Source organism: Opisthocomus hoazin, chromosome 8 (assembly GCF_030867145.1).
Source record: "Opisthocomus hoazin isolate bOpiHoa1 chromosome 8, bOpiHoa1.hap1, whole genome shotgun sequence".
NCBI lineage: Eukaryota > Metazoa > Chordata > Aves > Opisthocomiformes > Opisthocomidae > Opisthocomus > Opisthocomus hoazin.
In genome coordinates this window covers 19,551,651-19,576,744 of record NC_134421.1, presented here as the reverse complement: position 1 = coordinate 19,576,744, position 25,094 = coordinate 19,551,651, and the positions used below count along the sequence as shown (strand labels likewise).

Here is a 25,094-nt window from a genome sequence, read left to right as displayed (position 1 = left end):
AAGGTTTGTTTTTCTTCTCGGCTTTCTTGCGGTTTATCTGATCTTCCTACTGAATGATTGAAGTATCTACAAATACACATCAGCCTTAATTGTTACAGGTGTGGAAAAATTAAAAATGAGTTTATAATTTCTCAGTATGCATTCACTGTGCTAATGCTGGTCTCACAGCCTTGGTCAGAGAATTGGTTGGGTACTCATGGAATCCAGAACCTTCAGAACTAGATAGGCTTTTGCTAATTATTGATACAGCTTTGAAGGTCTGGTTTTTTTCTTTGCCAGTTCTAATTACTGCGTTGGCCATAGAGTAAATTATATGTTTTGCTTTTATTTATGCATACATCTTATGCATGTACCCGCAAGCACACTTGTAGACACAGGATTTTCATTTGAGGTCAAAGGTGGGGTTTTTTTAATTGACAGATAGGATAACCTGGTGAGATTGAACGCTGTTGCAGAATCTAAGAGTAAGCAGCAGGTATACTTAGGTTAAAATTAAGTTTGTTTTCTTAGACGAATGGAATTGTATGTCTTTGAGCCTTTTAATCACAGTGTTCTGTGTAGGATTCAGGTATCCATTTCCTTCATTTCAATATCTTAAGTCTCTGTGTGCTCAGTTTAGGCTTATGTTAATGTTTAAGGCCATCAGTGGCGAGAACTGTATTTTGTTATGGCGTCCTTTTCTTGGATGAGAAGCATCTTGTTAGCTCACAGGAAAAAACAGATTATTTGTTGGTTAGGGTGGAAGCATTACAGAATATGTTGTCTCTTTTGTATGCGGGACAGCAGGCCCCAACTTGATTGACATTGTGGAGTTGACCACTGTGCATTTTTAGGAATAAGCGATTGCAAAGTCAGTAATAATAAATGGTGGGATTCTGTGGAAACATCTGATATGAAGTCAAGTGTGTTTTTCAAAGTAAATTAGAATCTTGGTTTGAAATTTACTTAGCATAAAACTGGGTAGCTGGCTACTATAATTATGTATTAGAATTGATCTCTTGAGCCATGGTAAGTAGAAGTCAATCACAAGAACTCTCCAGAATACTTAATGTAAAATTGCTTTTCTCAAACCTAGTAAAATTCGGACACTGTACATGTGAGCAAATATGAGTCTTCCTATTGAATATCTAAGATGAGCTGTCCCCTCATTGATGTTGTAGAAAGGATTTCTCCTGAAAATAAATTAAACTTTCTGACTCTTAACACTTAATCACAGAAAGCTTGAAAGTTGTACTGTCAGATCTTCATCAAAAAGGAAAATTATTTAGAGAAACTTGCTTTCCCCTTTTGAAGTCTGTACTTTAGAATTCAATATGTTCTTCTTTTACTTGATAGCTTGGCTTACTCGCATGTTAAGTTGCGCATGATTTATTTTAAATTGGAAAATAGTGCTTTTTTATTTACATGGATATCTTTTAAATTTGGGTATGTGTGGAATTAATATAACCAATGTGAAATCAAGATAAAAGATGCTTCACTTGCATTATTTTAAAGCTGAGGGCAGACCGGTGTCTCTTGACTACCGAAGCCAATTTTGTAGGTGTGTGTATATACACTCCTTTTGTTTCCCCAGCTTCTAGAGCTCATAACCATAAGACTTTCATTTGAAACCCTGCACTGTGGAATGACACTTAAAAAACTTTTTTTGTGGATTTCCAAGTTGCTTCCCATGTGTAGAGAATGTAGGTGAGGCTTTTAAATGTTCCCCTCAAACAGCTTTATCTTCTAGGGCTCCTGTCATTTGCTATCTCCATAATATGAAGTGGCTACTTGTATTCCTCGTGGGCAGTGCTGCTGTTTAAATGTGGATGGATTCAGTCGTCTTTAATCTGCTAGTGACATTCTCAGGCCTCTGTGAATGGGTGAAACTTCATCATTTGGTTTAAGCATTGTGGGATTCCTAGAAATCATAGATGCACAGAATCAATGAAGTCTGAGGGTGAAATCCTTCAGACCGTAGCAGTTTAAATTGGATTTTACTCATGGTTTTAAAAATATAATGAGAACACAAGGTTATTACTCATATTGAAGTGACACGGATTCAGTTTTTATCATAACTGTTTTGTTGTTGGTTAGAATCTTAGAATGGTAAGGATTGGAAGTGACCTTAAAGATCATCTGGTTCCAACCCCCCTGCCATGAGCAGGGACATCTTCCACTAGACCAGGTTGCTTGGAGCTCCATCCAACCTGGCCTTGAGTACTTCCAGGGAGGGAGCAGCCACAGCTTCTCTGGGCAACCTGTTCCAGTGTTTCACCACCCTCATGGTGAAGAATTTCTTCCTAAGTATATAAGCTTTGAATGAAAGGCTTTAATCTAATGTGGTGGGCATAATTTCATTTTAGGATGTGGCAAATCATCCTCTCCTCCTCTTCCCCCCCTCAGAGAACTTTTTGCAAAATAGAAATACCAATAGTGGAAAGTAATTTTGAGATTATAATATAGAGAAGCCCCAGTCACTTCTTGGAATAGTGTAATGGGCTGTTTCACAGAAAGCCCAGACAATCTGTTGTGTTTGTGAAAATGGTAGCACAAAGCACAGGCTGGGACTAACAGGGATATCAATACAAAAGGATATGGTTTTCTGGTGGCCCCATTTGTTTCTGATCAAGTTGAAACACTCCTGGTGAACTCTTTACGGTAGTCTTATGTTTTATGGTAGTTCCTTTTTCCCCCCCATCTTTTTTCTTTTTTTTTCTTCTTTTTCCTCCCCTCTCCGTCCAGCACAACTTTGTTGTTCTGGTTGTCTTGCCAAGGCCTCAAAACTGTTTCTGTACGGTGTCCCTGAAGATTGCACAAGGGCCTTCTTACAAGCAGTTCATTGCGATAGCCATTCTTTTACTCAATACACCTTGATAGTCTGTCTTCATTCCTTCTGTTGCTACTCTGTGCACTCAGGTATGTGACATTGTTAATTTTATTTTTTTCTCATACACAGTTTTCCTCTGAATTTCTTTTGCTTATTTGAAGCTTTTCTGTGAGCACTGTTGTATGCCTTGGTCACACGCATGGCATACTGATGGGTTCTTAAAGAAATAAATAACTGCAACCTAGATTTGCAGGACTGCTTGCTTTTCAGCAGGACTAGAATATTTAGGACTCTTAGAATAAACGTATTTAATGGTTTTACACAATTAGTATGAAATCAGGCTCTGGTAGTAGCTTGGCATATAATTTTGGCAGAGCAAAGAAATACACTTGCTTTACACTTACTTAATGTGGTGATCTTGTGACCTTTGCTATTAGTCGTATTTATTTAAGCACGTACTGTGTGAATTGTGATACAGATTTGACCACAGACTTGTATCAGAATTGGGGCAGTAACTTGAAATGGTCTAGTCTCTGTAGGACATTTGTTTTAGTGGGCTTGTTTCCTGCCAAGTAAACTCTGAGACATGCTGTTCCATTACCCTCAATATAAAAGATCAAGTGCATCAACATTACCAGTGTGGTGCGGCCAAATCTGAAACACCTTTAGGTCTACGTTGCGGTGTCATTTGTCAGAATTTATGAAGTCACAGAACAGCCCATGTCAACGGAGCTGACACTTGTGCAAACATCTTCTAAAGTATTATGTACAACAGAACGGTGTTTCTGGCTTGACCATCGTCTTTGCTGTCTCTCCACCAAATACACACTGCTTTGCCTGATTTGAAGGAATAATGTTAAGGCATTGCGGGTAGAGGATATTGAAGTAACACTATCAGACTGTCTGGTAGGATATCATGATGGGGCATAGATTTTATTTAGAAATTCACTGTATGATCAGTTTTTATACAGATCAATGATCAGCCTTCTCAGTCATATTCTATGTTAAGCTGCCTTTAAGTAATTTTTGTTTAAATTGGGGGGACAGGTTAAGTTTGTGATGAAGCTTTTTTCCTTCCCTTTGCTCACTTTTAAGACAGTGGTTGGCTGGTTGGCTTTGAAAATTTTACATACAAGTGTCTTTATTTCGTCTTGGCGTACTACCTCAGACACCTGAAAAAAGTTCAGTGCTAGAACTGTGGGATCTGTTCACCTCTGTAAACACATATTTCCGCTAGACCCGATAGGATTATGAAATGCACATCAAGGGAAGACTGGAGTTCAGGATGCATATTTGAGCCTGTTTTTCATGTGAATAGTGGTGCTTTCAGTGATGGTTCACCAGCTTATTCCCTCCTGCCAGAGACAAAGCCAGGGCATGGAGGGAGGAATCTGCAGTTTATGTTGGTGTGTAAAATCTTTCATTGCACTCAACTTGTTTTCTTCTATGTTTTCCCACTGCCCATGGACATGCTGCTTTAAATTAGGATGAGGCTCTAGAAAGAGTGTTTCTACCCTTGAGAGGGTGAAACAATATATTGGTTCCCACACTCCTAGGTTATGATGTCCAACGAAGTCTGCTAGCTAATCAAAAAATTATTCGCTTCAACCAGTGAAGTTTAGAGGTAGGGAAAGATAATAAACAGATACCCTTTTTAAGAGATCTGTATTAACTGACAGCTGACCTTTTCTAATTTTTAACTACGGTATTAGCTTCATGGTGAAGTATAAACTTAGTTAACAAAGGACAAAATAGCTGAGGGATGACTAGTAATTTCTTCTGAATATACTTATACTTTTTTTAGGTGGTGGAAGTAACTCCTGCCTCTGGGGTAGACTTGCATGTTTCGCTTAGGTTCTTGTTTAAAACTTGTGAGATTCCAGCACAGACGTGCTGATTTGATTGTTTGGTTTGGGTATCACTGTACGGTGCCTGGAGATTGCTCATGTACTGGGTTGTATCAGGAGTTATTTCTAACTAGGTGTTTTACCTATCATAAGCAGTAGCTGAGGCCTCAGAGGGTGGTGCACGGAGTGTTGTGGAGCATTGCATTCTCTGTTGATCCCATCTATTTTAACTTCTTAATGCATTTTAATCCTTTACCAGATCCCATATTACAAGAGTAATTTAATTGCAGCATTTCTCCTTAGAGGCCAGGAGTCTGGCAAAGTTCTAAAACTTTGGTCTTGTTTGGTTCATGGTGTTTCCTTTTTTTTTTTTTTTTTTTAAACTCTGGGCATTTATTAGCCAAGCTGGAAAACCCTGTTAGAGACAACGGAGTAATGTGTTGCTTTCTTTTGCTTTGGTGGCAGAGGGCAATTTTTTTGTTGTAGCTTGCCTTTCAGCCCCACAAACCCAGCTGTCTGGGAAAGACAGTAAATCTTTTGGAATCCTCTGTTTCGTCACATTGTACCCAGGAGCACAAGATTTTAATAAATAAATTTCCTTATTGCTAGCAAATAATACAGTTTTTGTAGATACTGAATCCTTTTAGTCCTTTCATCTCCTGACTTCTGTGACTACAAGTGGATTTTGTACTGACAGTTGAGGTAGAGGATGGTCTTCCTCAGTTTCTTCTTAACTTTCTTACCCTCTCAGTTAGTAGAGGGTACACAACAATGGTGCACTATGCCTGCCTCAGATTAATGTTTCCTCACCAAACAGTGCCAGCCTTTTCTGTTCCATGAAAATCTTGTATCTCAACTGCTTGCTGTCTTTCTGGGCTCTTATGTATGATGCATTATGTCCTTTTTTTTTTAAGTGGAGAATAACACGACAAAAAAATAAAGTATATTTTCTTAGCCTGAGGTGGCCTAATGCTCTACTATATATATTTTCCTATCCTATTCCTTATATGTATGACATGGCTTTGTCTTCATTAATTTCCTCAATGATATGTTGCACATATGTGGTCTTCTACACTTTTATTTTCTTGCATATGAGATTTGGGGGTGTGTTGGGGTTAGTGATGTCCATGATAAAGATCATCATCAGCTTGCAGATCCCCAGCTCACAGGTATTGCGATGAGTATGTTCACTCATGTGTGGTCCTAGTAAGCATCTTGTGTGTGCTTTTTTGCCTTGTAGTAGAAGCAAGTGATTAAACTGAGCTGCATTTCTTTGCACAAGCTGTTGGAAGCAGCAGTGAGAAAATAAAGTGGAAACTAATGGTGTGTCGTGCAGATCTGTTGCACGGTTATTTCTGTGGTGATGAGCTGGCTACTTTTGTTCTGAAAAACTGATTTAGAACTTGTCTCATATGGGCTTGTGGATGTTCAAGGGGGTTGTGAACAAATACCTATCGAGGATATTTCTGACTATTACTTTTTAAAATCTGGATTATTTTCTTTAACCACAGGATCATGTAACTAGATTATTTTTTGTTTTGGTTTGGTTTTTTTTTTAATTTTTCATAAGTTTGAATGAGAAATGTATTGCACCAGACTCTTTATTAAAACTGTGTATTGTGTGCATTAGTATTGCAAAGAAAAAAGTTGGAGGTCTGGAAGGAACAGGAAGTAGATTTGATTTACGGTAGGAGAAATGAAAGTAACAGTGAAAGCCAGTTGTATAGACTACGGCTTGATGCTGAACGAACACAAAACAAATCGTTGATAAGCCTGCTTTTTTTTTTTTTTTTTTTTCCACACAAAGTGACTTGTACACCAGGCTTCATAGAGCACACTGCTGCACACAGTGTGTGGATACAGTCACACTTATGTCTGGAGGCTCGATTGCATCCATGTGCTAAGGTGTTACTGGAAAGCTGATCTTAAGTTACTTGCTTGAGGCAGAGCTGCAGTTCTGCTACTGCTATTTTTTTTCTCCTGTAGCACTTAAAATTTTAATCTTTAGGTGTAACATGATGCATGTAGTAATGGGCAGACTTTTGGGTTTACTTCCACTACCTGATTTTTGACCTGTCTTTTATTATGGGAATGCTTAAGAGTTGTCTTCCTCATGGAGGTACCTCATGCTGCAACTTCTGAGGAAGTGATTCCCCAGCCTCAGCCAGTAAATGGGGATAGCAGCAGTTGACTGTACACCTTCCAGAGTTTGTGGTCAAATATATTCTGCAAGCTTGTCCAGGTGCAGAGTATGATTTTTGTAGTAGACTCTTTGCATCTGTGCTGTTATCCCTGTCCAGACTACATGTGCATCATCAGTCTGGCCATGGACATTCTAGGTATCGGCTGCCATCCTGCTACGTGGGGACACTTATGCATGCAAGTGGATGCTAGTGCTAGAGCAGCTGCATTAGGCATGCATAGGGTTAGAAATGAATGCATTGCTCCAACAGTCACCGTAGGCAAAGTGGGTATAACAGACTTGCATAGTAATTTGTTTTGAAGTTCAGTTAGTGCAGTGGATTGTGTTACGACTTGCTGTGATTTGTGATGGAAGCTGCTTGCTGTAATGCTGTACAGAAGCGGTATCTTATATAAAGTTTATTGTAAAATAAATTCTGGCCTGGGGAAGGAAAGTTCTGCATGAAAGCACAGGATTTCGAGAACTTGCTTTTTGCCCCTCTAGTTACAAAAGGGTAATTGCTCGAGACATCAGTTCTTCCTGAGCATTCAGCTTTACAAGAGTTGCCAATGCAGGTTTTGATAGCAAGTGAGACTGCATTCTTCACTGTCCAGCATACAGAGTTGAAAGTTAGTGATACCGTCTTAAGTTCCTGTGAAGACTTAAATCTCTTCCGTTGTTGATGAATTAGCTCTACTGTGTAAGTATCTCACTGTAATGCTCCTGATTGACATTGAGGTCCTCTCTGTAATTAGGACAGGCAGAGATTTTTTTTTTTTTTTTAAATTGTATTCTAGGTTTTTGTCAAAAAGAGCATACTGCATCATACTACCCAATACTCTCTTTTCAAATATATTTGACCAGAAGTTAATTAAGTATGACTTTCTGTGTTGGCTGATAAATACTAGGATGCTTATGCCTGGTTTGTTTTGCTTTGAGATACCTGAAGCAGGAGATGGATCGTAGAACCTGCTAGTCTGTTCTACGTAGCGTGGTTTAATGTTCGTGTTCAGGGACCACTTGCTGTAGTGCTAGTAGCCATGTTGTCCTGTTACCCTTTTTCAGTAGGCGCCCTGAAACATTTAGGCAAATAGCTGAGACTCGACTGTTTTGGTGTCCAGCTGCTTTGCTTCTGAACAAAGTTTTGAGGATGTTGCTGTGCCGGGAATTATTCTGAAAGGTCTCTAAAGAATTTTCACTACTGTTCTTCAACTGCAAGAGGAAATTGCACTCCCTCCAACTTCATGAGAACCTAATTACCATTTCCTTCAGAAGAACGTCTATAGGGCTGTGAATGAGCGAGTTCTAACAAAATAAAAAACTTTTGTGATATTCCTCTGCCTCCCTGGTTCCTGATGTTCGGTTTCTGTTGCAAAGCCCTACCTAGCCTTTCTTCATTTTAATATGCTTTAAAGAAAACAACCCTTTCGAGCCTGCTGCCCGTTAATAAAGCAGCCGAATTGGGTAATCTAGCTTGGAACAAAGGTCTTCTCATAAAGGATCTGGTAGGTTAGTAATAGAGGGAGGGCCACTGTGCCCTTGATTATTTGAGTCTCTGAACTGAAAGGAAAAAAAAAAGGGGGGGGCAAATAGGAGTTGGAGGAGGAGTTAAATCTTTCTCCCACTCCCTTACACTTGGTTTAAAACCTGCCAGCCCCTCTGAGTAATCTTCTAAGCAGAAATCACGTCATCTTTGACCCTAGTTTTTGGACAGGGAAAGTATTAAATGCTTAGCTTAAAAAATAAAAACAAAATCCCATACCCCACCAAAGAAGGACATCTGTTTCTAACTTCAGCTTTTTATTTTTTTATCTTTCATTTTTTTTTGTTGGTAAATCTCCCAGACAACAGCAGTTCTGTAGAGAGTTTAAATATGAAGGAATGGCAGGACGGGCTAAGGGCACTTCTACCGAACATTAACATCAACTTTGGTGGACTGCCCAATGCTTCTTCCCCCTCCAACGCCAACCACAGTGTACCAACGTCCAACACTGCCACCACCGACAGCCTGAATTGGGACAGCCCTGGCAGCTGGATGGACCCCGCAATCATCACAGGTAACCGTTTCTCACTCCTTCAGCTCTGCTGGCAAACCATCAAATGGGTATTTGGCACAAACTGATCTGGAAAAATCTGGAAAAAAAGAAAAAGTCAGTATGCGGTGGTCTCTTCCAGCTTCCATCCACAAAACCTTCAAGGGTCCAGGAATTTTTGTGGAACCGCTAGGTATAACGAAGCGTCGCTTAGGCCTTTGCAATGCATGCCCAGGACCTTCGCAAGCAGTCAGGCGGATCAGTGCTTACCTATAGGGTCAATGTAGGTGTCCCTCCTGCTGGGTGGCATGTCCGGTATGTGCGCCGCTGGTCCTGAGGCACTGAAGGCATTCACTGGACTTTGTTATTTAAAAAGGGACGTACTCCACTTGTTTATAAAGCTCTCTTTTATAAGGCTGTCTGGTTGTGTTTCCCTGTTAGAGAGGCTGAAGCATGGTTCAGGTGGGCAGAGTAGGAGGTGAAGCATGCAGTGTACTGGTAGTTTGGTCTGTTAAGGTCATGTCAACAGGGATGCAGTCCTTGCGCAGTGTGTTTGATAGAAAAAAGCGTATTTTACAGAGAAGTGCTCTGAGGGGGAACTTTCTCCTATCTGGATTTAATGTTCAATGTTTTGCAGGCAGGGTAATTGCAATAATGTAGAATGCATTCTCTGTACAAACTAATCATTTTTTCTCACTGTTGCTTTTTGTTAGGTTAAATTGACCTCCTTCGTGCTCAACTTATTGCTTCTGCTCTGACTTGCCTGTATCCCTATTTTTTTTCTTCTCTTCATAGGTATCCCAGCCTCCACAGGAAACAGTTTAGACACCCTTCAAGATGACAATCCTCCACATTGGCTAAAATCTCTTCAGGCCCTCACAGAGGTGGACGGCCCCAGTGCAGCACCATCACAGACACACCACAGTAACCCCTTCGGCACACAGATCCCTCTGCACAGAGCCAGTTGGAATCCCTACTCTCCTTCTTCAAACCCCACCAGCTTCCATTCCCCACCTCCAGGCTTTCAGACAGCCTTCAGACCCCCCAGTAAAACCCCCACAGATCTACTACAGAGCTCAGCGCTGGATCGTCATTAGGAAAGGAGGAAAAAGAAAAAAGAAAAAGAAAACCCAAAACGTTAGAAATGCAGGAAGTCTCCCACCCTGACTCCTCCCCATGCCCACCTACTGTTCCCTGTCATATCTTTCTTTCTGGAGAATCCAGTTCCTGATCAGACCTCCCCCCCAAATGCAATGCCATCACAGGGTCACGACCGTATCTTTTCATTAAGTTTCTGCTGAGCCAGTGTTTGAAATACACTGTTGGAAATACTTTCTAACCATTCTTAGGGGAAAAAAAAGAGAGAGAGAAATCAAAATGCAGTCTCAATGCTTAAGGAGAATATTACTGTCTTATGTCTTTTGCACATGACTGTTTCTGCCTAGTGGAGAAGTGTCAGTCTGCAGTAGGGGAAAGAATGCAATGCAGAATCAAATGCAGAAACATGGAAGAGGTATTTAATTTAACTGAATTTACTAAACGCGGGGCAAGCAGTGGCCTAGCATTTATTTTGCATTCAGTGTGGCACTACACAGGGAAATTGCTATTTTTTTTTTGAGGAGGAGGATTTTATTGTGTCAGTCAATGAGAGTTTGGCATGAAGTGTGAAAGACAAAACACTTATAGCTATCAGTAACTGGCATGTTGCTAAAGCGTGGTTTAAAGAGGGGAGAATAAGATTTTTCTTTAATTTTGGCTTTAGATTTAAAATAAACTTTAATGTTTTAAAAGTATTCACAGATTTACTACCTAGCATATATGTCATATAATTATAAGCAGCTGAAACACGAGTGATATTTACTTCAGTCTTTGTCTCCTCTGTAGTCTCTCTTTCTTTTTTTTAAAAAAAAACAGATTCACCTGATTAGGGCACTCTGGGATAGCACTGCATTGGGGCCACATGATCACCATCAGGAGCAACCTCTGACCTCCTCTGCCTGCAGCTTTTACTTAACCCTGTAGTTTCTGGACGTTTGTGCAGTATTGAAAAGACAGGAAAAAAGAAACAGATAAATAAACATGGTTATAACCTGACGCTAAAACTAAAACCAAGGAAATGTACCTCTTTCTTCAGAATTAAAACTAAAATCTGAAATAAAACAGAAAACTTGATGATGACTTCATGTTTGCTTGTTTTTTTTAAACTTGGATATTGAATTGCTGCTGCATCTGGTAAAACCATATGTCATTGCATGATTTTTTTTTTCTCCTTTTCATCGGAGCTACTTTTCATGGAGATACTGCTTTGCATGATGACTTCTGCATTGAAGGGTGAAAAAAGCATATACACTTTAAATGTTTAAAGGATTTGTTGTCTTTACTCATGGCAATAGCTAGAGGCTGTCTGTCTCTAAGCTTTGTTGATGGTATCCTTTGAAATCTGAAGCATGAAAAACTTGTTTATACTTTCTGAATTAAATGCCATGTCACTTGGGACAGGTAGCATGCAATAATGTGACTGAAGGTGTGGTGGAGAATTCTGGTTACAACTCCCTGTTTCCATCAGCGTCCTCACATACAGGTGTAATATAATGTCACTGTGCAACAGGGGGTGAAGAGCTCTTAACATACAGGAGGCTTGCAGCAAGCTCTTGCGCTTCTAGCCAGAGATCAGTTTTGGTGTTAAAAACCAGCAGCCTGGTGATTGGGGTGCTGGGTTGGTGTGGCTCATCAGAGATGGCCGAGAGCCTGAAGTGCTAAAATGCCTCTGTGGAAGGGTTTCTCGCCTGGTATGAGCTGTATAGCTCAGGCTGGCAGCCCTCCTAAAATGTCTTCCCCTGGCAGCGGCGAGGAAAAGGGAATTCACGCTGCTGAGCTGTGGGCACCTAACGGAGGGAAACTGGCCTTGCGCTGTGCGGGGAACGGAAGCGAGTCCTGAATCGATCACTGGACAGGGGAACCAAGCACTGAATCTGCATGAAGTGGCGCTGAGTATCCTGCTCTGTAAAACATCACTTGCTGGGGATTGCCTGCTTGTGCTCTTCTCTCGCCTGTGTTGCCGCATAGTGCTGTATCCAGGGTCCGTGTGAAGGAACTGCATGTTCTGTTTCTGGACAGGCATGGTTGCTGCAAGGCAGTTGGTGCCCTGGTTACCTGGGAGCATGTGCACACCCTCCGACGCCAGCACCCCCCAGCAAAACAAGCAAGGTCGTCATCGCCCAGTCTGCCCCTGCCCAGTCCCCCCGGCTGTCGCTGCTGGGGACGAGGGAGAAGCACTGCCTGCTGCGACCGCGGGCTGGGAGCACTCTCCAGTGCAGGGAACAGTCTGCTGGAGGTGCTGGTGAAGGCGCAGTGGCCTTTTGTTTTGTATTTTCTTTTAACTTCCCTAGTTGTTAGACACTTTTCGACCTTTAACACTTCTCGTCTGGAAGGGTGCCTTTCTTCACTCTGAGAACAAGCAAGCCTCCCAAAGCAGCTGTAGCTGTTCCTGTGTGCCACAGCAGTTCCTGAAGCTGCTGCCACCTTTTGTTCTTGATTTGTCTCTGCCCCAATTTAGGATGCGCTGAGGGAAATGTGTGCCTGCGGTCTGTTGCCACTGGAAAACAGGCTTCAGCTGCTCAGGACAGCGCTTGTTGCCTGCTGCTATCCAGTAGATTCTGTGGTCCGCCTACTGACTGACTCTTAGCCTTAAGGAAAAGGTTTGCAGCTAGAATGGTTTTTCTCTTTATAGTGCCACCCTTCCCCCCCCACGAAAGACTTCTTGTTGAGTAACGTTGGTGTTATCACATTAAAATACATCAGTGTTCAGGTTGATGGGGGGGGTGTGCAGCATCTGCCTCTTCTGTCCAACTTTTATCTACTGTCTGATGCTGATTCTTGGATCCCCCCAGTCAGGAAGCAACCTGGCATTTCACTCTGTTCAACTGTGTGGAGCTCTGTTAGTTTCTCCTGAGGTTTTTGTTGCTGATGGACTGTTCTGTGACAAGAAATTCTGTATAGGAGCCTTTATTGAAAGGAGAGCATCCATGTGTCTGCTTTGTCCGTGTGATCATCTCGGTGCACGGTCTGGTTTTTTATGCATTGTGTAGACATGTGCAGCTCTTCCTTATGTTCAGCCGAGAGCAGAGCTTGACTAAAAGGCTGGTGACCCAGGACTAGCAACACATTTGGTAGATGGTGCCTGGCAGAGATGAAACTGGAGACAGAGGATGGACCAGGCTCATCCTCCATAACAGATATGAAGGTGTGTTGAGGGAGGGGAGGGACTTATTAGCCGTGGTCGTGTTGGTACAAGAAGTTCTGTTGCATTTTAAAAGAATTCACAATAGTAATTTGGGAGTCAGCAGTGCTGGGCTGATACTAAGGGTTTCTGGTTCGTTTTTTAATTTGAATAATAAGGATGTTTCTCTGGAGTACAGCAAGGAGTATAATGTCACCTTCTAGGTAAGGTGAAGAGCCACTGCATGAATTCCTTTTCATTTAATAATGTCCATTTCCTACTTGCAAGTGAAGTGTGAGCAGGTGTGTGCCCTTATAAATGCAGTGTCTTGACAGGGTTGCTCAAAACGATGCTTAAAAGACCACTGCCAACTTCTATGACAGTTTTTAATCACAGAGTTATGCAGTTTGTATTCTAGATCCTGAACTCATAATTTTTGTTTTCCTTCTCCTCCATCATAGACTCCAGCCTCCAAAAAGTCTTCATCCGAGATGCTTATTTAATCATAGACATGCAGTATGTTGTGTTTTAGAGAAAATGCAGTGTGTTTAGGTTTTCTTGTGTGGGGTGGCTTTTTTGGTGGTGATGGTTTCGGTTTTGTGTGTTTGGTGGGATTTTTTGTTGGTTGGTTGGGTTTTTGCAGCTCTGTAGAAAAGGGCAATGCTGCTGTGGAGTGTTCTTTGGCTTGAACACCTTTTTTCTTCTGGGGGAATGTGCACAAATTTCCTCCCTCACCTTTGCAACAGCGCTTAGAAAAATACGCTTGAGAAGATTGTAGGACAGTTACCTGGGTGCTTTTTGTTATTCCTCATCCTCAGAGAGGCGAACTAACCCCTTGTAGAAGTTGCCTTAAGCTGGAAAGGAGCTCAGATTTGGTGTTGGTCTTCAGCATATGTAAATCCACCACGTAGCAGGTATGGCATTGCCTAGGAGTAATTCCCTCCAGGGAAAGTTGTGGGCTGGGATAGAAGCTTACTGCTCAGAACTGAGGTGTGTCAAGAAACGTTGAGAGGTGGCACAGTACTTCAAGGGTTAGGGGACTGGAGCTGTCACCAGCCCTGCTTGAAGGGGTTGTAGGTACTCCTAACTTCCTGACGAGGATGAACTTTCCTCCAGTCCAGCTGGCCAGCTGCTAATGACACAAATTTTTAGCGTGCACACAAAACAAATAATGTGAACTGTTACGTTTATGTGGCAATGTGAAGGCTCCTGAGATGGAAATGTTGAAAGGAAATTCTTGCCATACAAGTAGAGGTAGCTAGAGCCACTTGTGGGGATGCAGGAGTCTGAACTGCTGCCTGGTGGAGGTTTGAAGCGAGCTGAGTGATCATGGCAGCAACGGATTTGTTACTGGCTTTGCTGATGAAAAGCACTGGTTTAGGGTGGTGCTGATGCAGTGATACTAGGTGTGGTAAGTCATGTGAACAGAGATGGTGTCACTGTGGAGGAAAACAGTATAGAAAAGTCCTTGTTAACCTAAAGCAAATAGGAGAGTGGTCTGCCTGACCTGTGGTGGTCGTGAGGAGCCCATCTCCTGGAACACGGATGAGGTGGGATCTTTCAGTGGGATGCAGTCATCACACAGTTAATGTTGCTTTCTCCTGTGAAATCTTTCTGGAGTACTGTTTCCTCCCTCCAGTCTTCAGACTTAAAAATTTGACAAATCCCTCTCCATTTCAGAGACGCCTGGAGAGAGGGTGGGACTTGCTCAGCGCTCTCCTGTTCGTACCAGCACTGCAGCACTGGAAATGGTAGTCTAGGAAGCTTGTACTGGCAGAGAGTGACCGTTCTGTTAGAGATCGCAACGTACATCATCTTGGAGTCTTATGGCTTCAGAATTTGAATGTTACAGGTCCAGCATTAACCTTGTCCTCAGAGAGGGTCTGAAACCTCCTCTGTCAGTGTCAACAGTCCTAGGAGGCTGGGATGCTGAGCTTTGCTGGAGGATTTAAAGTTGTGACCAAAACTTGTTTAGCTCTTTCTAAAGGCTGAGGTTTCCAATGTGGAGTCTGAAGGTTAAAATCCTCTTTTTTAAAAAAACTGAGGGTGCTTTCTCTCTCTGTTCAGCCACCGAGCAGAAAGCAACTGCTTGTGAGGTTTGCCTGGGACACAAATTGGCAATGAGCTGACCTTGCAGCTGTCTCCGTCCATCTTCAGATGATTTCCTCCAGTTCCAGGGCCCACCTTTCTATTGGATACTGCGTGCATATAATTCAAATTTAAAAAAAAAAGGAATGTGCTGTTTATTATATAATTGGATATTGCATTTGATGTTGCAGAAAACATTACAACTAAACCTCTAGGAGCTTCAACTTCAGTTGTAGAGAGGCCGGGAGCTTTGACAGCTGGAAACCCCATTCCCTAGCGTGGAGAAAGCTGGAGTTTCTCTGGTCTGCAGGGAGGAAACAGTGGAGAGGGCAGCACCTCGTGCTGCTCTGGTGAAGGAGCGTTGGATAGATGGTTAGTTCAACGGGAACTGCTGAGCAATGTGGCAAGAATGTGTGGGATCACAGTTTTGTGAGATTTGTTTCTTCCCATTGACAAATTACTTAAAGCTTCTACATGGTTACCTTCCTTTTCCTTCTTTTGACAAATAAATGCGAACAGGGCTTCTTGTTGCCCTTCTGATGGTGCCTTCCTGGGATGAAGCTGGGCATGGCTCTTCACAACCTTATCTTGGCTCTTGGCCATGCTGGTTCCAAGGTGAGAAGGAACTGAGGCAAAGACTTAAGGGGTTGGTAGGGAAACTTGCGGTAGAGTTGGACTTCCTGCCCTTAACCTGTCTTTATTCTAGAATCACAGAATCATGATTGGAAAAGACCTCTACGATCATCAAGTCTGTTGGTTTCAGTCTCCTGCAAGCTTGAGATGACTTTCGAGGAGGACCTGGCTGTGCTCCTCCCTGCTGCAGGAACTTGGCTAATTCTGCCAAGGGTTTGGGATCAAATTTTTGTGGTAGAAAGCTTAACTTTGCACACAAAAAAAGTCAGGAAAGTGTTACCCTAAGTGTTCTTAATTGTGTCAAGTAAATCACTTTTTAAATATCAGTTGTATAAAATGCTTGTTTCAAGTTGACATTTTTCTCTGTATGAAGAGCTACTGTGTCAGTTTTTTATTGAAAATGCAAACTTTTTGTTATGACACTTCAAAATCAGTACCTTTCTGGTGGACATGTTTGGCAAAAGATTTTTATATCTGAAATGTGCGTCATTTCAGTTTGCAGTGAAAGCAGGTGTCAATCTCTAATCTTACGTAGCAAAAAAAAAAAATCCCACTTTTCATTTTAAAGCCTTGCTTGGATCCAGGGAGCAGCAAACCCTGTGTCCCAAGTATATTTTTTGAGTAAAAAAAATCTCCTTGGAGAGGAGAAATTGTAGTGAGGTTTTATTTTTTTTTCTTAAAACACAACAGGGGAGAGGAACAGAGTAGGAAACGGGTATGAAAAGCCTCCTTCCCATCCTCTTCAGTTTCCCTTCTGTTTTTTTTTCCTGGTTTCGTGTCTTAGCAAGACGACTCCTTCCTGCGTGACCTGGGCAGTACTGTACCCGGGGCAGACCCTGGGCCGAACCCCTGGCTATTGCGGTGAGGCAAAAGTGGAAGCGTAGTCCGTGGACTGAAGTAGTCGTGGGAGCCCAAAACGCCCGCGGCGCTGTTTCCGAATCCAGGATTATTCCCCTTGCTGTGTGTTAGACTGGGCTGGAAAAAGAGGGAGGAGGAAAAGGTAAGGTCGGGACGTGAGTTGAAGGGAGGCGCAGAGCGGGTCCCTGTTTTTCTGTCCTTTCTGTAGCTTCAGTTGTCTCAGGAGAAGGGAAGGTTTTCTCCTGGTAGTGGTAAGTGGCCACAGCAGGCCGTGGTGTCTTTTGCAAGGGATCTGTAACAGCTTTAGCAACTGCTCCCTCCCCATCAAAAGCCAGCCCCCAAACCACTCCTTCCATAGCTTGGTCATGTGGAAAGAAGACAGAGGAGGTGGAACAGGCAGAGATTGCTTTATTATAAATAGAAAAAACAGTGTCCCTAGGCCTCTTTCCAGGGAGAAGCAGCACTGTTTCCTAGACATCCACCAGTAGGTCTTGCCTTTATCACAGAAATGTGCTACCTTGCATCTTTTAAGTCATCTTTCCTTGAAATGCAATGCAAGTGTTCATGGAAATTAAGTCAGCAGACTAAAACTCCTGGCCTTTGTAGCAGGACGGTTTGAGTATCGCTGCTTGTTGGGTGATGCTGGGGGTTCACATCCTGGGTGCTCGTTCTTACTCCTTGCCCCACGCGTGCAGCAGCTCTTGGGGCTGCCAGCACCTCTTGTGACGAACGCCGTAACGCTTCCCGTGATCCAAACAGCATCACTGTGCGCACATGTGCACCAGCAAGCCCCATGTGCCCTGACCGCGTCGGGCGTGCTGCGTGTGCACAGATCTGCCCTTCAGCGTGAGCAGAGCACGGAGCTCTCCTGAAGCTGCTGGCCAGGCTCGGCGTGCACTGCCTGGAACGCACCCACGGATTTCCACCCAGGAAATCCTGGACAGAAACATACGGGTGTCGCTACTTTCTGAATGCAAATGGTGGCACTTGGGCTAGCTCTTTGGGTGCTGCTGTAGGTCCTGATACACTTGATATGAATTTCTAATACAGGAGAGAAGGGATGAAAAACCCTAAGGTGGTGGGGTGGGGTTTTTTTGTGGTGGCTTTTTTTTTTTTTATTGCAGATGTGCTAGGTCCTTCGTGTTAAAGTCATGTTTTCCTCTTGAATGCCTATCTTTGCACACTTGTCACTGCATCTTGCAAGTCCAAGACTGTCTGTGTAGGAATGGGAGGATATGGTGAGATCTGAACAACAAAATAAAAACCCCTTTAAATCTCAGCCTACATTCAAGTGCAATGAATTGTAAATGCTTCCAATTATCTAATGACAGAGATTCCTTGTTCCTGGTAACTGGTTGTCTTCACTTTCAGCCTTTAAAAGAGCCCTAAACAAAATCAGATGCTTGTGTTTAAAACCTGAAAGCCTGCAAATGCTCAGCCTGTAGTTTAAGCTGGAGCTGCTCAGACTTGGCTTTATGTGTCTCACCAAAATGATCAATTAAGAAGTGTGTAACCCCAGGACTCCTGTTTGAATTATGCACTTCTGGACATGGGAGGGGAAATAAAAGGGTTATATCAAAAAAGGCTTTCAAAGTGAAGTGTCAGATTTTCTGCATTTGAAAACCCAGGTGCAGTAATTGGCTCTTGGGAAATTCCTTCCTGAGCTCTGCAGAGTTTCAAGGAATGGATGATGTTAAAAAAGGAAAAGAAGTTGAATGGCAGTTCAGAGTTTCAAACCGGCCTCTGGAACTTGAAGAGCTTCTGTTGCTCATAGCTTCTGTAGTAGAGGGGGAGCGGGTCCCTGGGGAGGTCGGCAGGGCAGGGCATGGCAGGCAGCAGCAGGCTGCGGGGCGGCTGGCTGGGCAGGGCAGCGATGGGCGATGTGCCGGGCTGTAGCACCAGCTGGGGCAAGACCCGCTCTTCGGGGCGCCGGCTCTGCATGGGCAGCTTTGGCAGGTTTTCGGGGCTCCTGGCAAAGACGAGAGGGAGAGGGGGTAGTAAGAGAGGGCTGCAGTGCCGATGGGAGCCTGCAGCCCACCCAGGTGATGCTGAGGCAGGGCGAAGGGGAGCCCTGGTCCTCTGGCTCACCTCCGCCTTGAAAAAGAGCAAGGGTGCAAGGGTTTTGTTGCTGTCAGGTGCTGAGTGCGGAGCGGGTGAGGCAGGGGATCAACTGCCCGAGTGCTGCGGGCTTTCACATCTGGCTGCTCCTGCTTCCAGGTGGTCTGGGAGCAGCTCTTGCCCCTGCGTGAGGAGCTGGGGGGGCAGTGCCAGCACGGGGGCCGAGCCGTACCTGTGGAAAGCCAGGTTGTTGCAGCCTGCGAACGCTCCTGGGAACACAGAGCTGGAGAGGGCCGAGAGGTGGTAATCCCGCCGGTGGTAGTGTTTCAGTCTCCCAAAAGCGTTCCTCCCCCTCTCTGGGGCGGAGGGGTCGCGTTTTCGTCCTCCTCTGACTTTCCTCTTGTGCTGCTGCCTGCAAGGTGGAGAGGCAGGTTGCCCACGCAGATGCTTTCTTTGCCCTTTGTGGGCTGGCTGTTTTCCTTTATCACCCCTGGAAAGATCTGACATGTTACTATCTTAAACAGAGGTTGTCGCCCAGTGGTTTTGACCCCCTCCTTCCACCCCCAGAGGAAAGCTCCGAAGCTCTTTCAGCCCTGCAGAGAAGGGGTGCTGGTGAGGCTGGACCAGCCAGGGTGGGGGAAGAGCAGGCCAGCGGGGAAGAGGTGTGGATGATGCCTACTAAGACTGAGGTGTTATCTCTTAAAGGTGGGTTTTCTTGGTTGGTTTGTTGAGGTGTTTTTATAAACTCCTTGTCCATGTGGACTTCCCGTAATAAGGAATTAGGCTCTCTGTTAAAGCTGTGTCTAGGTAGGCGCCTGCATAGTTCATGTTGCTGCGATCCCTTGTCCAGGATACTGGCAAAACCAAAGAGGTCTTACTGGACCTTTATGCTAGAAAAAGAGGGAAGCGCTGCCGCAGCGATGCCGCTCTCTGAGTGCGGTCCTGGCTGGTGGCACCTCTGCTCCCCCACCCCTGCTCCCCGCTGTGGCTTCTCTCCTGGTCCATCCCCGAGGAGGATGCTCCTCCTTTTCCCCTTCCCTCTTCCTCACCACCGCGTGTCCCGAGTGGGTGTCTCAGCAGATGGCAGCAGCGATTCTCCTTCACCTCCAGCAGCCCCGCCTGCTCCTCAACACCACCCCCCCCCCCCCCCCCCCCCCCCCCGTACTCACCCCCCGCGGCTCCTCCTCGCCCTATCCCGCCAGCAGCAGACGGCGAAGGAGACGGACAGGGCCAGGATAACGGCTCCGCTCAGCAGCGAAGCGGCCACGGCAGCGCGGGAACCGGTGGCCGTGGGTTGCGGGGCGGCTGCGGGGGCAGAGCGGGGCGGCGGGGAGCGGGGACCGGGCTGGGGGATCGGGGCGGGGGGGGGGGGGGCGTTGCGGCCCCCCCCCCCCCCCGCCCCGCTCCCCCGCATGGATAACCCCAAAGTTATTGATAATAATAATAATATTCCCCTGTTCCTTGGCGGGGGGGGGGGAGGGGAAAGGGGGAAACAAAAAAATGTTCAAAGGGAAAGAAAGTTTAAAAAGGGGGAAAATGTTAAAAAGGAAAAAAAAAAATAAAAGGGGAAAAAAGGTCAGTTAGAAAGGGGGAAAATGTTTAAAAGGATTAGGAAGCGTGAGTATTTGAAAGAAAAAATGGGTGAGGCTTAAAAAAAAAAAATTAACTGGAAACCTTGATGGACACAGTGATAGGCTCATAGGATGCTTTGGGTTGGAAGGGACCTTTAGAGGTCATCTAGCCCAGCCCCCCTGCAGTGAGCAGGGATATCTTCAACTGGATCAGGTTGCTCAGAGCCTTGTCCGACCTGGCCTTGAATGTTTGCAGGGTTGGGGCATCGACCGCCTCTCTGGGCAACCCGTTCCAGTGTTTCACCACCCTCATCGTAAAAAATAGCCACTTCTTTCAGAATTTTCTTGGCTGGGTGTGCCGTCCATCCAAGTCTGGGATCCCTACCTGCTGTGAGATGGATGTGCAGGACGAACAGATGAATTACATCCTGATCAAACTGTAAAGGGAACCTAAATGATGTTTGCATTGTAAATGTCTAAAGTCAGGGACGTGGCTCCCATCCCAAGGGCAAAATAATATGAAAGAATTCGCTAACGTCTGCAAAAGTGGTATGTTTATGTTTCCAAAGCAATAAAATACACACGTTCAAAAAACCCAACATTATGGCACTTTCAAAGTAACCAAACTAAGACCTCTGAAAGTACAGAGATTTGCTTTTTGTTTCAAGAACAAGTGGATGGGGACTTTTTTTTCTTAAAAATGTCTTAAAACCTCTTTATTGTGGGGAACCCAAGTGCGATTTAAAGTTTGGAGGCTGTTTTCTGTTCACCCAAGTTGTTTCTGCATCGAGCAGCACACAGGCTGCAGCCTCCCTTTAGAGCCGAAAAGACCGGGTTTGCTAACAAGCATTAGCAATGTTATGCTACAGGAGTACCTGCAACCTATTGCAACAAAGTTCGTTCCTTTTATTTTGCTGTGTTTGTTTCTGAACGAAAGATTCTCACTGACGGTGTGTTAGCAGGTTTTACAGCTCCGAATTGAGGCGAATTGCTTTATTGTTGTTTTCATTCTTAAAGGGCAAGCTGCCTGGGGTGCTGCTGAGCTGAAGCACCTGCAGGGATGTCCCATGGTTGAAGGACTTTTGGTTTCTAATTTGACCTTCATGAGATGCTACCTTTTTAAAATAGATCCGCTTATCTTGAGCAAGTAGAAGTGGCAAAAGTGAATGTGGCAGACCTTTTCCATTCCAAACTATTTTTTAGCTAGCTGCTGCATCACAGGTTTGCCTATAAACTGTTTCTGAAAGGGCCCTGGGTCTTTAATTCTCAGTGTCCAGTATGAGCAATATAATTTACACATGAACTATGTAGTATTTACAGCTTCTGTGGTTTTGCTTGCTACTGCAAAAATATATAACTTCCTTGACAGCAATTTTCCTGAAATTATTTTATGTACGCACACAATACACAGTGCGTGAGATAAAGCTTTTAAAGCAATAAACTTTGTTCCTTTGATGTTAAGCCATTTGTTCTCGATGAGCTCGTACCGCAAAAAACGTGAGGGCAGTTTGCAACTGGCACATACTCTGCATGTGTTTTCATAAACCCCACGTGCTGCGTTGTTACAGAGGGCAGCTTTCCTCCTGCTGAGAGCTTTTGGCTGTGCCCCCAAGCTGGGTGTCAGCCAGTACCAGGTTTTAACCCGACTTGGTGACTTCTGTGCTAGTTACTGGGAACAAGATAAGGCCTGGTTATCTGCTGAGCTGACGCCAGGTGAACTCAGTCCTTAGGCAACCCCATTCAACACTCATTAAACACTGGTGCATTGAGTACGGACCCCACTGAAGCACGGCATTTTACCGACCGGGTCAAGCTGGACTTCCACTGTCCCCTCTCGGGGTGGCTGGTGTCCCCACCTCCTCCTCCCCCCCCCCCCCCCAGCTTGGCCAGTGAGGAACCCCCGGGGCAAGGGCTGGTGGCTGCGCCTCCCCTCCCGGGTTTGCAATCGGGGGGGGGCCATTGCCCGCACCCGGCTGAGGCCCTGCGAGCGGGCACAGGGGCTGGGTCGCGCCAGCGAGCTCCTTACCCTGGCAGCGGGGCGGTGGGTGGCTCCAGGACGAAGCGCTCTCCCGGCGCAGGCAGGAGAGCCGCTCGCTGCCCACCAGCCGGTACCCGTCCTGGCACCAGTACACGAGGACCGAGCCCAGGGAGACGCCCGAGCCTCTTGCCACGTAGTGGTATCCGTAGCGCGGCGGGGGGAGAGCCGTGCACGGCGCTGGGGGAGAAGGGGAGATGTTAAGTGCCGGGGGTGACAAAGCCTGGTGATGCTCTTGAAAAGGCTGCCCGGCCCCGTGTCGCTCCCACGGGTCTGGCGAGTCTCTGAAATTTTTTTTTGCGTCATCCTAAAGGAAAGAGGTAGGGAAGTCCTAGTGCCTGTCCTGCAAAATAAGTGTGCTAGTTGCAAACTCTGCAACGTGAACAGCTGCTGAACAGCAGAGGCGGGACTGGAAAGGTACAGGGGACAGTGTGCAGAGGGCAACCCTTAGGAGGGAAAGGAAGAGGACAGGCACTTTTTAATACCCCAGTGTCCTGGGACAATATTGTTGGCTGGAACTCAAAACAGTAAAAACACTGCTCTATGCTATAGAGAGATCCTTTTTCCATCCCAGCCATTTTTTTTTTTTTTTCTGATTTGTTACCCACAACTGTTCAGAGCTATTCAGTTATCCTGCTCAGATCATCCTTCCTGCATTGCAACCTTTGCATCTTCAGTGCTGTCCATGTTCCAGTTTGCTAGTACCTGGCGAGAGCTGAGGCTGAGGCAGGCTCCGAAAGGAGTGCCAGTCTGACTGTGTGCTGGCAAAAAAACCCTGGATATGCTAACCAAGGCCAAGAAAATGTGGATGAGTAGATTCTTGTGTAACAGGCATCACAGGTACCAATATCCTGAATTAAAGGAAAATACTCTGATCAACTCTAGTTAAGCCAAGCTTAAAACCTGCAGGTAGAAATGTGCTTTATCTAGCTTAGGGGGAACTTTTGAGGGAAATTCCTAGTGCAGCGGTAAAGCTGATGCAAGAGAGAGGTTTGCTGAGATGATGTAGGCTTCTCCTCCAGAGGGGCTGACAAGAAACAAGTCAGACTAAGATCAGACTTTCTCTGGGTCCATCAATACTGTTAACAGGTGGTAGAGACGTCTAAATGAGTAAATTCAGCGGTGCCAGGGAGGCTGCCTGGGTGCCCGCACTGGATCTGTTGTACAGTTGAATTGTCCAGCACTGGCTAGCACCTTCCCCAGCAATCCGTTGCTGTGATTTGGAGATGAGGTGATCCAGGGACCGTTCCCAACAGGCATTTTGGAAACAACGTATCATTCATAAAGGTTTGGAAAGGTGAAGGGTTTAGTAGTGTGGCAGGGGCTGCTCTGTGCCGCTGCCCACACGCAGAGGCAGGCAGGCTGCCTGCACCAGGAGGGCGGTCACCCCACAGCAGCCCCAATGCCGTCTCCCACTTGTTGGGGAACAGCGCGTGCTCTGCCCTAGGAAGTGGATTAAAAAAAAAAATCACCCTTAGAATTTGGAGATTATTTGTACTTTTAAAAAGATCTCCATTTTTGTTTTTTCTCAAGGGTCCCAGCTCAGCCCTTGGAGACAGGGACGTGTTCAGTGCGCCTGTACCCTGCTCAGGGAGCTGGTCCGTCGTGATATGCGTAGTGGTTAACGTGGAGGAGGACTTCGCTCTCCAAGGAAGACAGTCAGGCAGTAAATTCCTTCCCTGTACCTAGTGACTGCCTCTGCCCTGACACCTCTCTCAGATCACAGAAGCTGCTGTGGCCATGAGGACCACGCAAAGCCCTGCAGCCCCTATGCGTGGCTCCTCGGCGCCCACTGGGAGAAGCACCTTCATGCCACCATGAACAGGTCCCCATGCGCCTGCATGGTGGGGCCCCGAGCAGCCCCGCAGAGGGAGAGGCAGGCGATCGCGAGCTCAGGTACCTGAGATGTTGCTGTGCACGTAGGTCCCGTTGGCGATGACGTCTCTGGGCAGCGCCTCTCTGACATGTCCTGCTCTGGGCGAGACAGTCCTGGGCCCAGCACCATCACTCCAGGTAAAGCTCAGGCAGCTCCAGGGCAACAGGCAAAGGGCGATGCATTCCCTGAGCCTTTGTCCCGTCATGGTTTGGGGAAACACAGCACCGTTTGGTGCCCGGCCGTCCCGAGTGCCTGCGGTTTCCCTTTGCTTCTGAGCAGGAGTCAGCTGGGCTCTCAGGGCACTAAGCCTTGAGCAGCAAAGCCAGCAGCCGCTCTCCCCCCAGGGTTTACCTCTCCTCCGCGTCGGCACCAACCCCACGTCCCTGCTCCTAGCGCTGCCAGCCCTGCTCTGGCCGCTCGGCTGAGCGGCTCCGAAGCCCTGAAGAGAAACCAGGCGTGGGAAAGGGAGTGAGAAGCAGTGAGCGCTTGGGATCCATCTTTTACAGCTCCCTTCTGCAGGGACTGGCTGTCACCGTCTCTCCGCGTGCTGGAGCTGCACATCAGGCACTGTCTTCCTCCTCTTCCTCCTTCTATACCATGCTCCAACTCGCTACTGAGACTCCTGAGGTGCAGACCCTCCCGTGCTTGTCTCTTCCCTCCTGCCTAGAGCCTAGGGCTGATTTTATGTAAACAGCAGCGAAGCCGGATATGAGCCACGGGAATGAAGTGTTTCATAGCAGCAACTTCGCCAGCTTTGCCGCTGCGGGAACCGCAGACAAATCTGTTTTCCCTTTTCCTTGGGGTTCCCTCTGCACAGCACCTCTCTGCCCGTCACTTCAGGCCCTGATGTTTTATGGTGTTTTATAGCTGGAGGGGCTGTAGTAG

At 45.7% G+C, this 25,094-nt stretch overlaps 3 protein-coding genes across 8 annotated transcripts in view; 2 read left to right on the top strand and 1 right to left on the bottom strand.

Moving 5' to 3' along the window:
• CNOT4 (CCR4-NOT transcription complex subunit 4) overlaps window positions 1–11,043 on the top strand; it is an 83,558-nt gene extending 72,515 nt beyond the window's left edge. For 3 of the 5 annotated variants that reach the window (XM_075428922.1, XM_075428920.1, XM_075428921.1), the window contains 2 exons: window positions 8,683–8,895; window positions 9,667–11,043. In XM_075428922.1, coding sequence (XP_075285037.1) covers window positions 8,683–8,895; window positions 9,667–9,968 — 515 coding nt within the window. In that variant the 3' untranslated portion in view covers window positions 9,969–11,043. The remainder of the gene's footprint in view (window positions 1–8,682; window positions 8,896–9,666) is intronic. The other 2 variants (XM_075428924.1, XM_075428923.1) reach the window with 1 other exon arrangement.
• A 6,037-nt stretch (window positions 11,044–17,080) lies between these two features.
• Window positions 17,081–24,414, bottom strand: LOC142362223 (uncharacterized). Its single transcript, XM_075428760.1, has 5 exons — window positions 24,234–24,414; window positions 22,325–22,513; window positions 19,897–20,032; window positions 18,960–19,139; window positions 17,081–18,638 (listed from the first exon to the last, which is right to left on the bottom strand). The coding sequence occupies exons 1-5, from the start codon at window positions 24,412–24,414 to the stop codon at window positions 18,401–18,403; spliced, it is 924 nt and encodes a 307-aa protein (XP_075284875.1). The 3' UTR covers window positions 17,081–18,400.
• LOC104334492 (solute carrier family 23 member 1) overlaps window positions 24,204–25,094 on the top strand; it is a 34,102-nt gene continuing 33,211 nt past the window's right edge. The window contains exon 1 of one of the 2 annotated variants that reach the window (XM_009940134.2): window positions 24,204–24,346. The gene's annotated coding sequence lies outside the window, so the exon portion shown is untranslated. The remainder of the gene's footprint in view (window positions 24,347–25,094) is intronic. The other variant, XM_075428758.1, reaches the window with a different exon arrangement.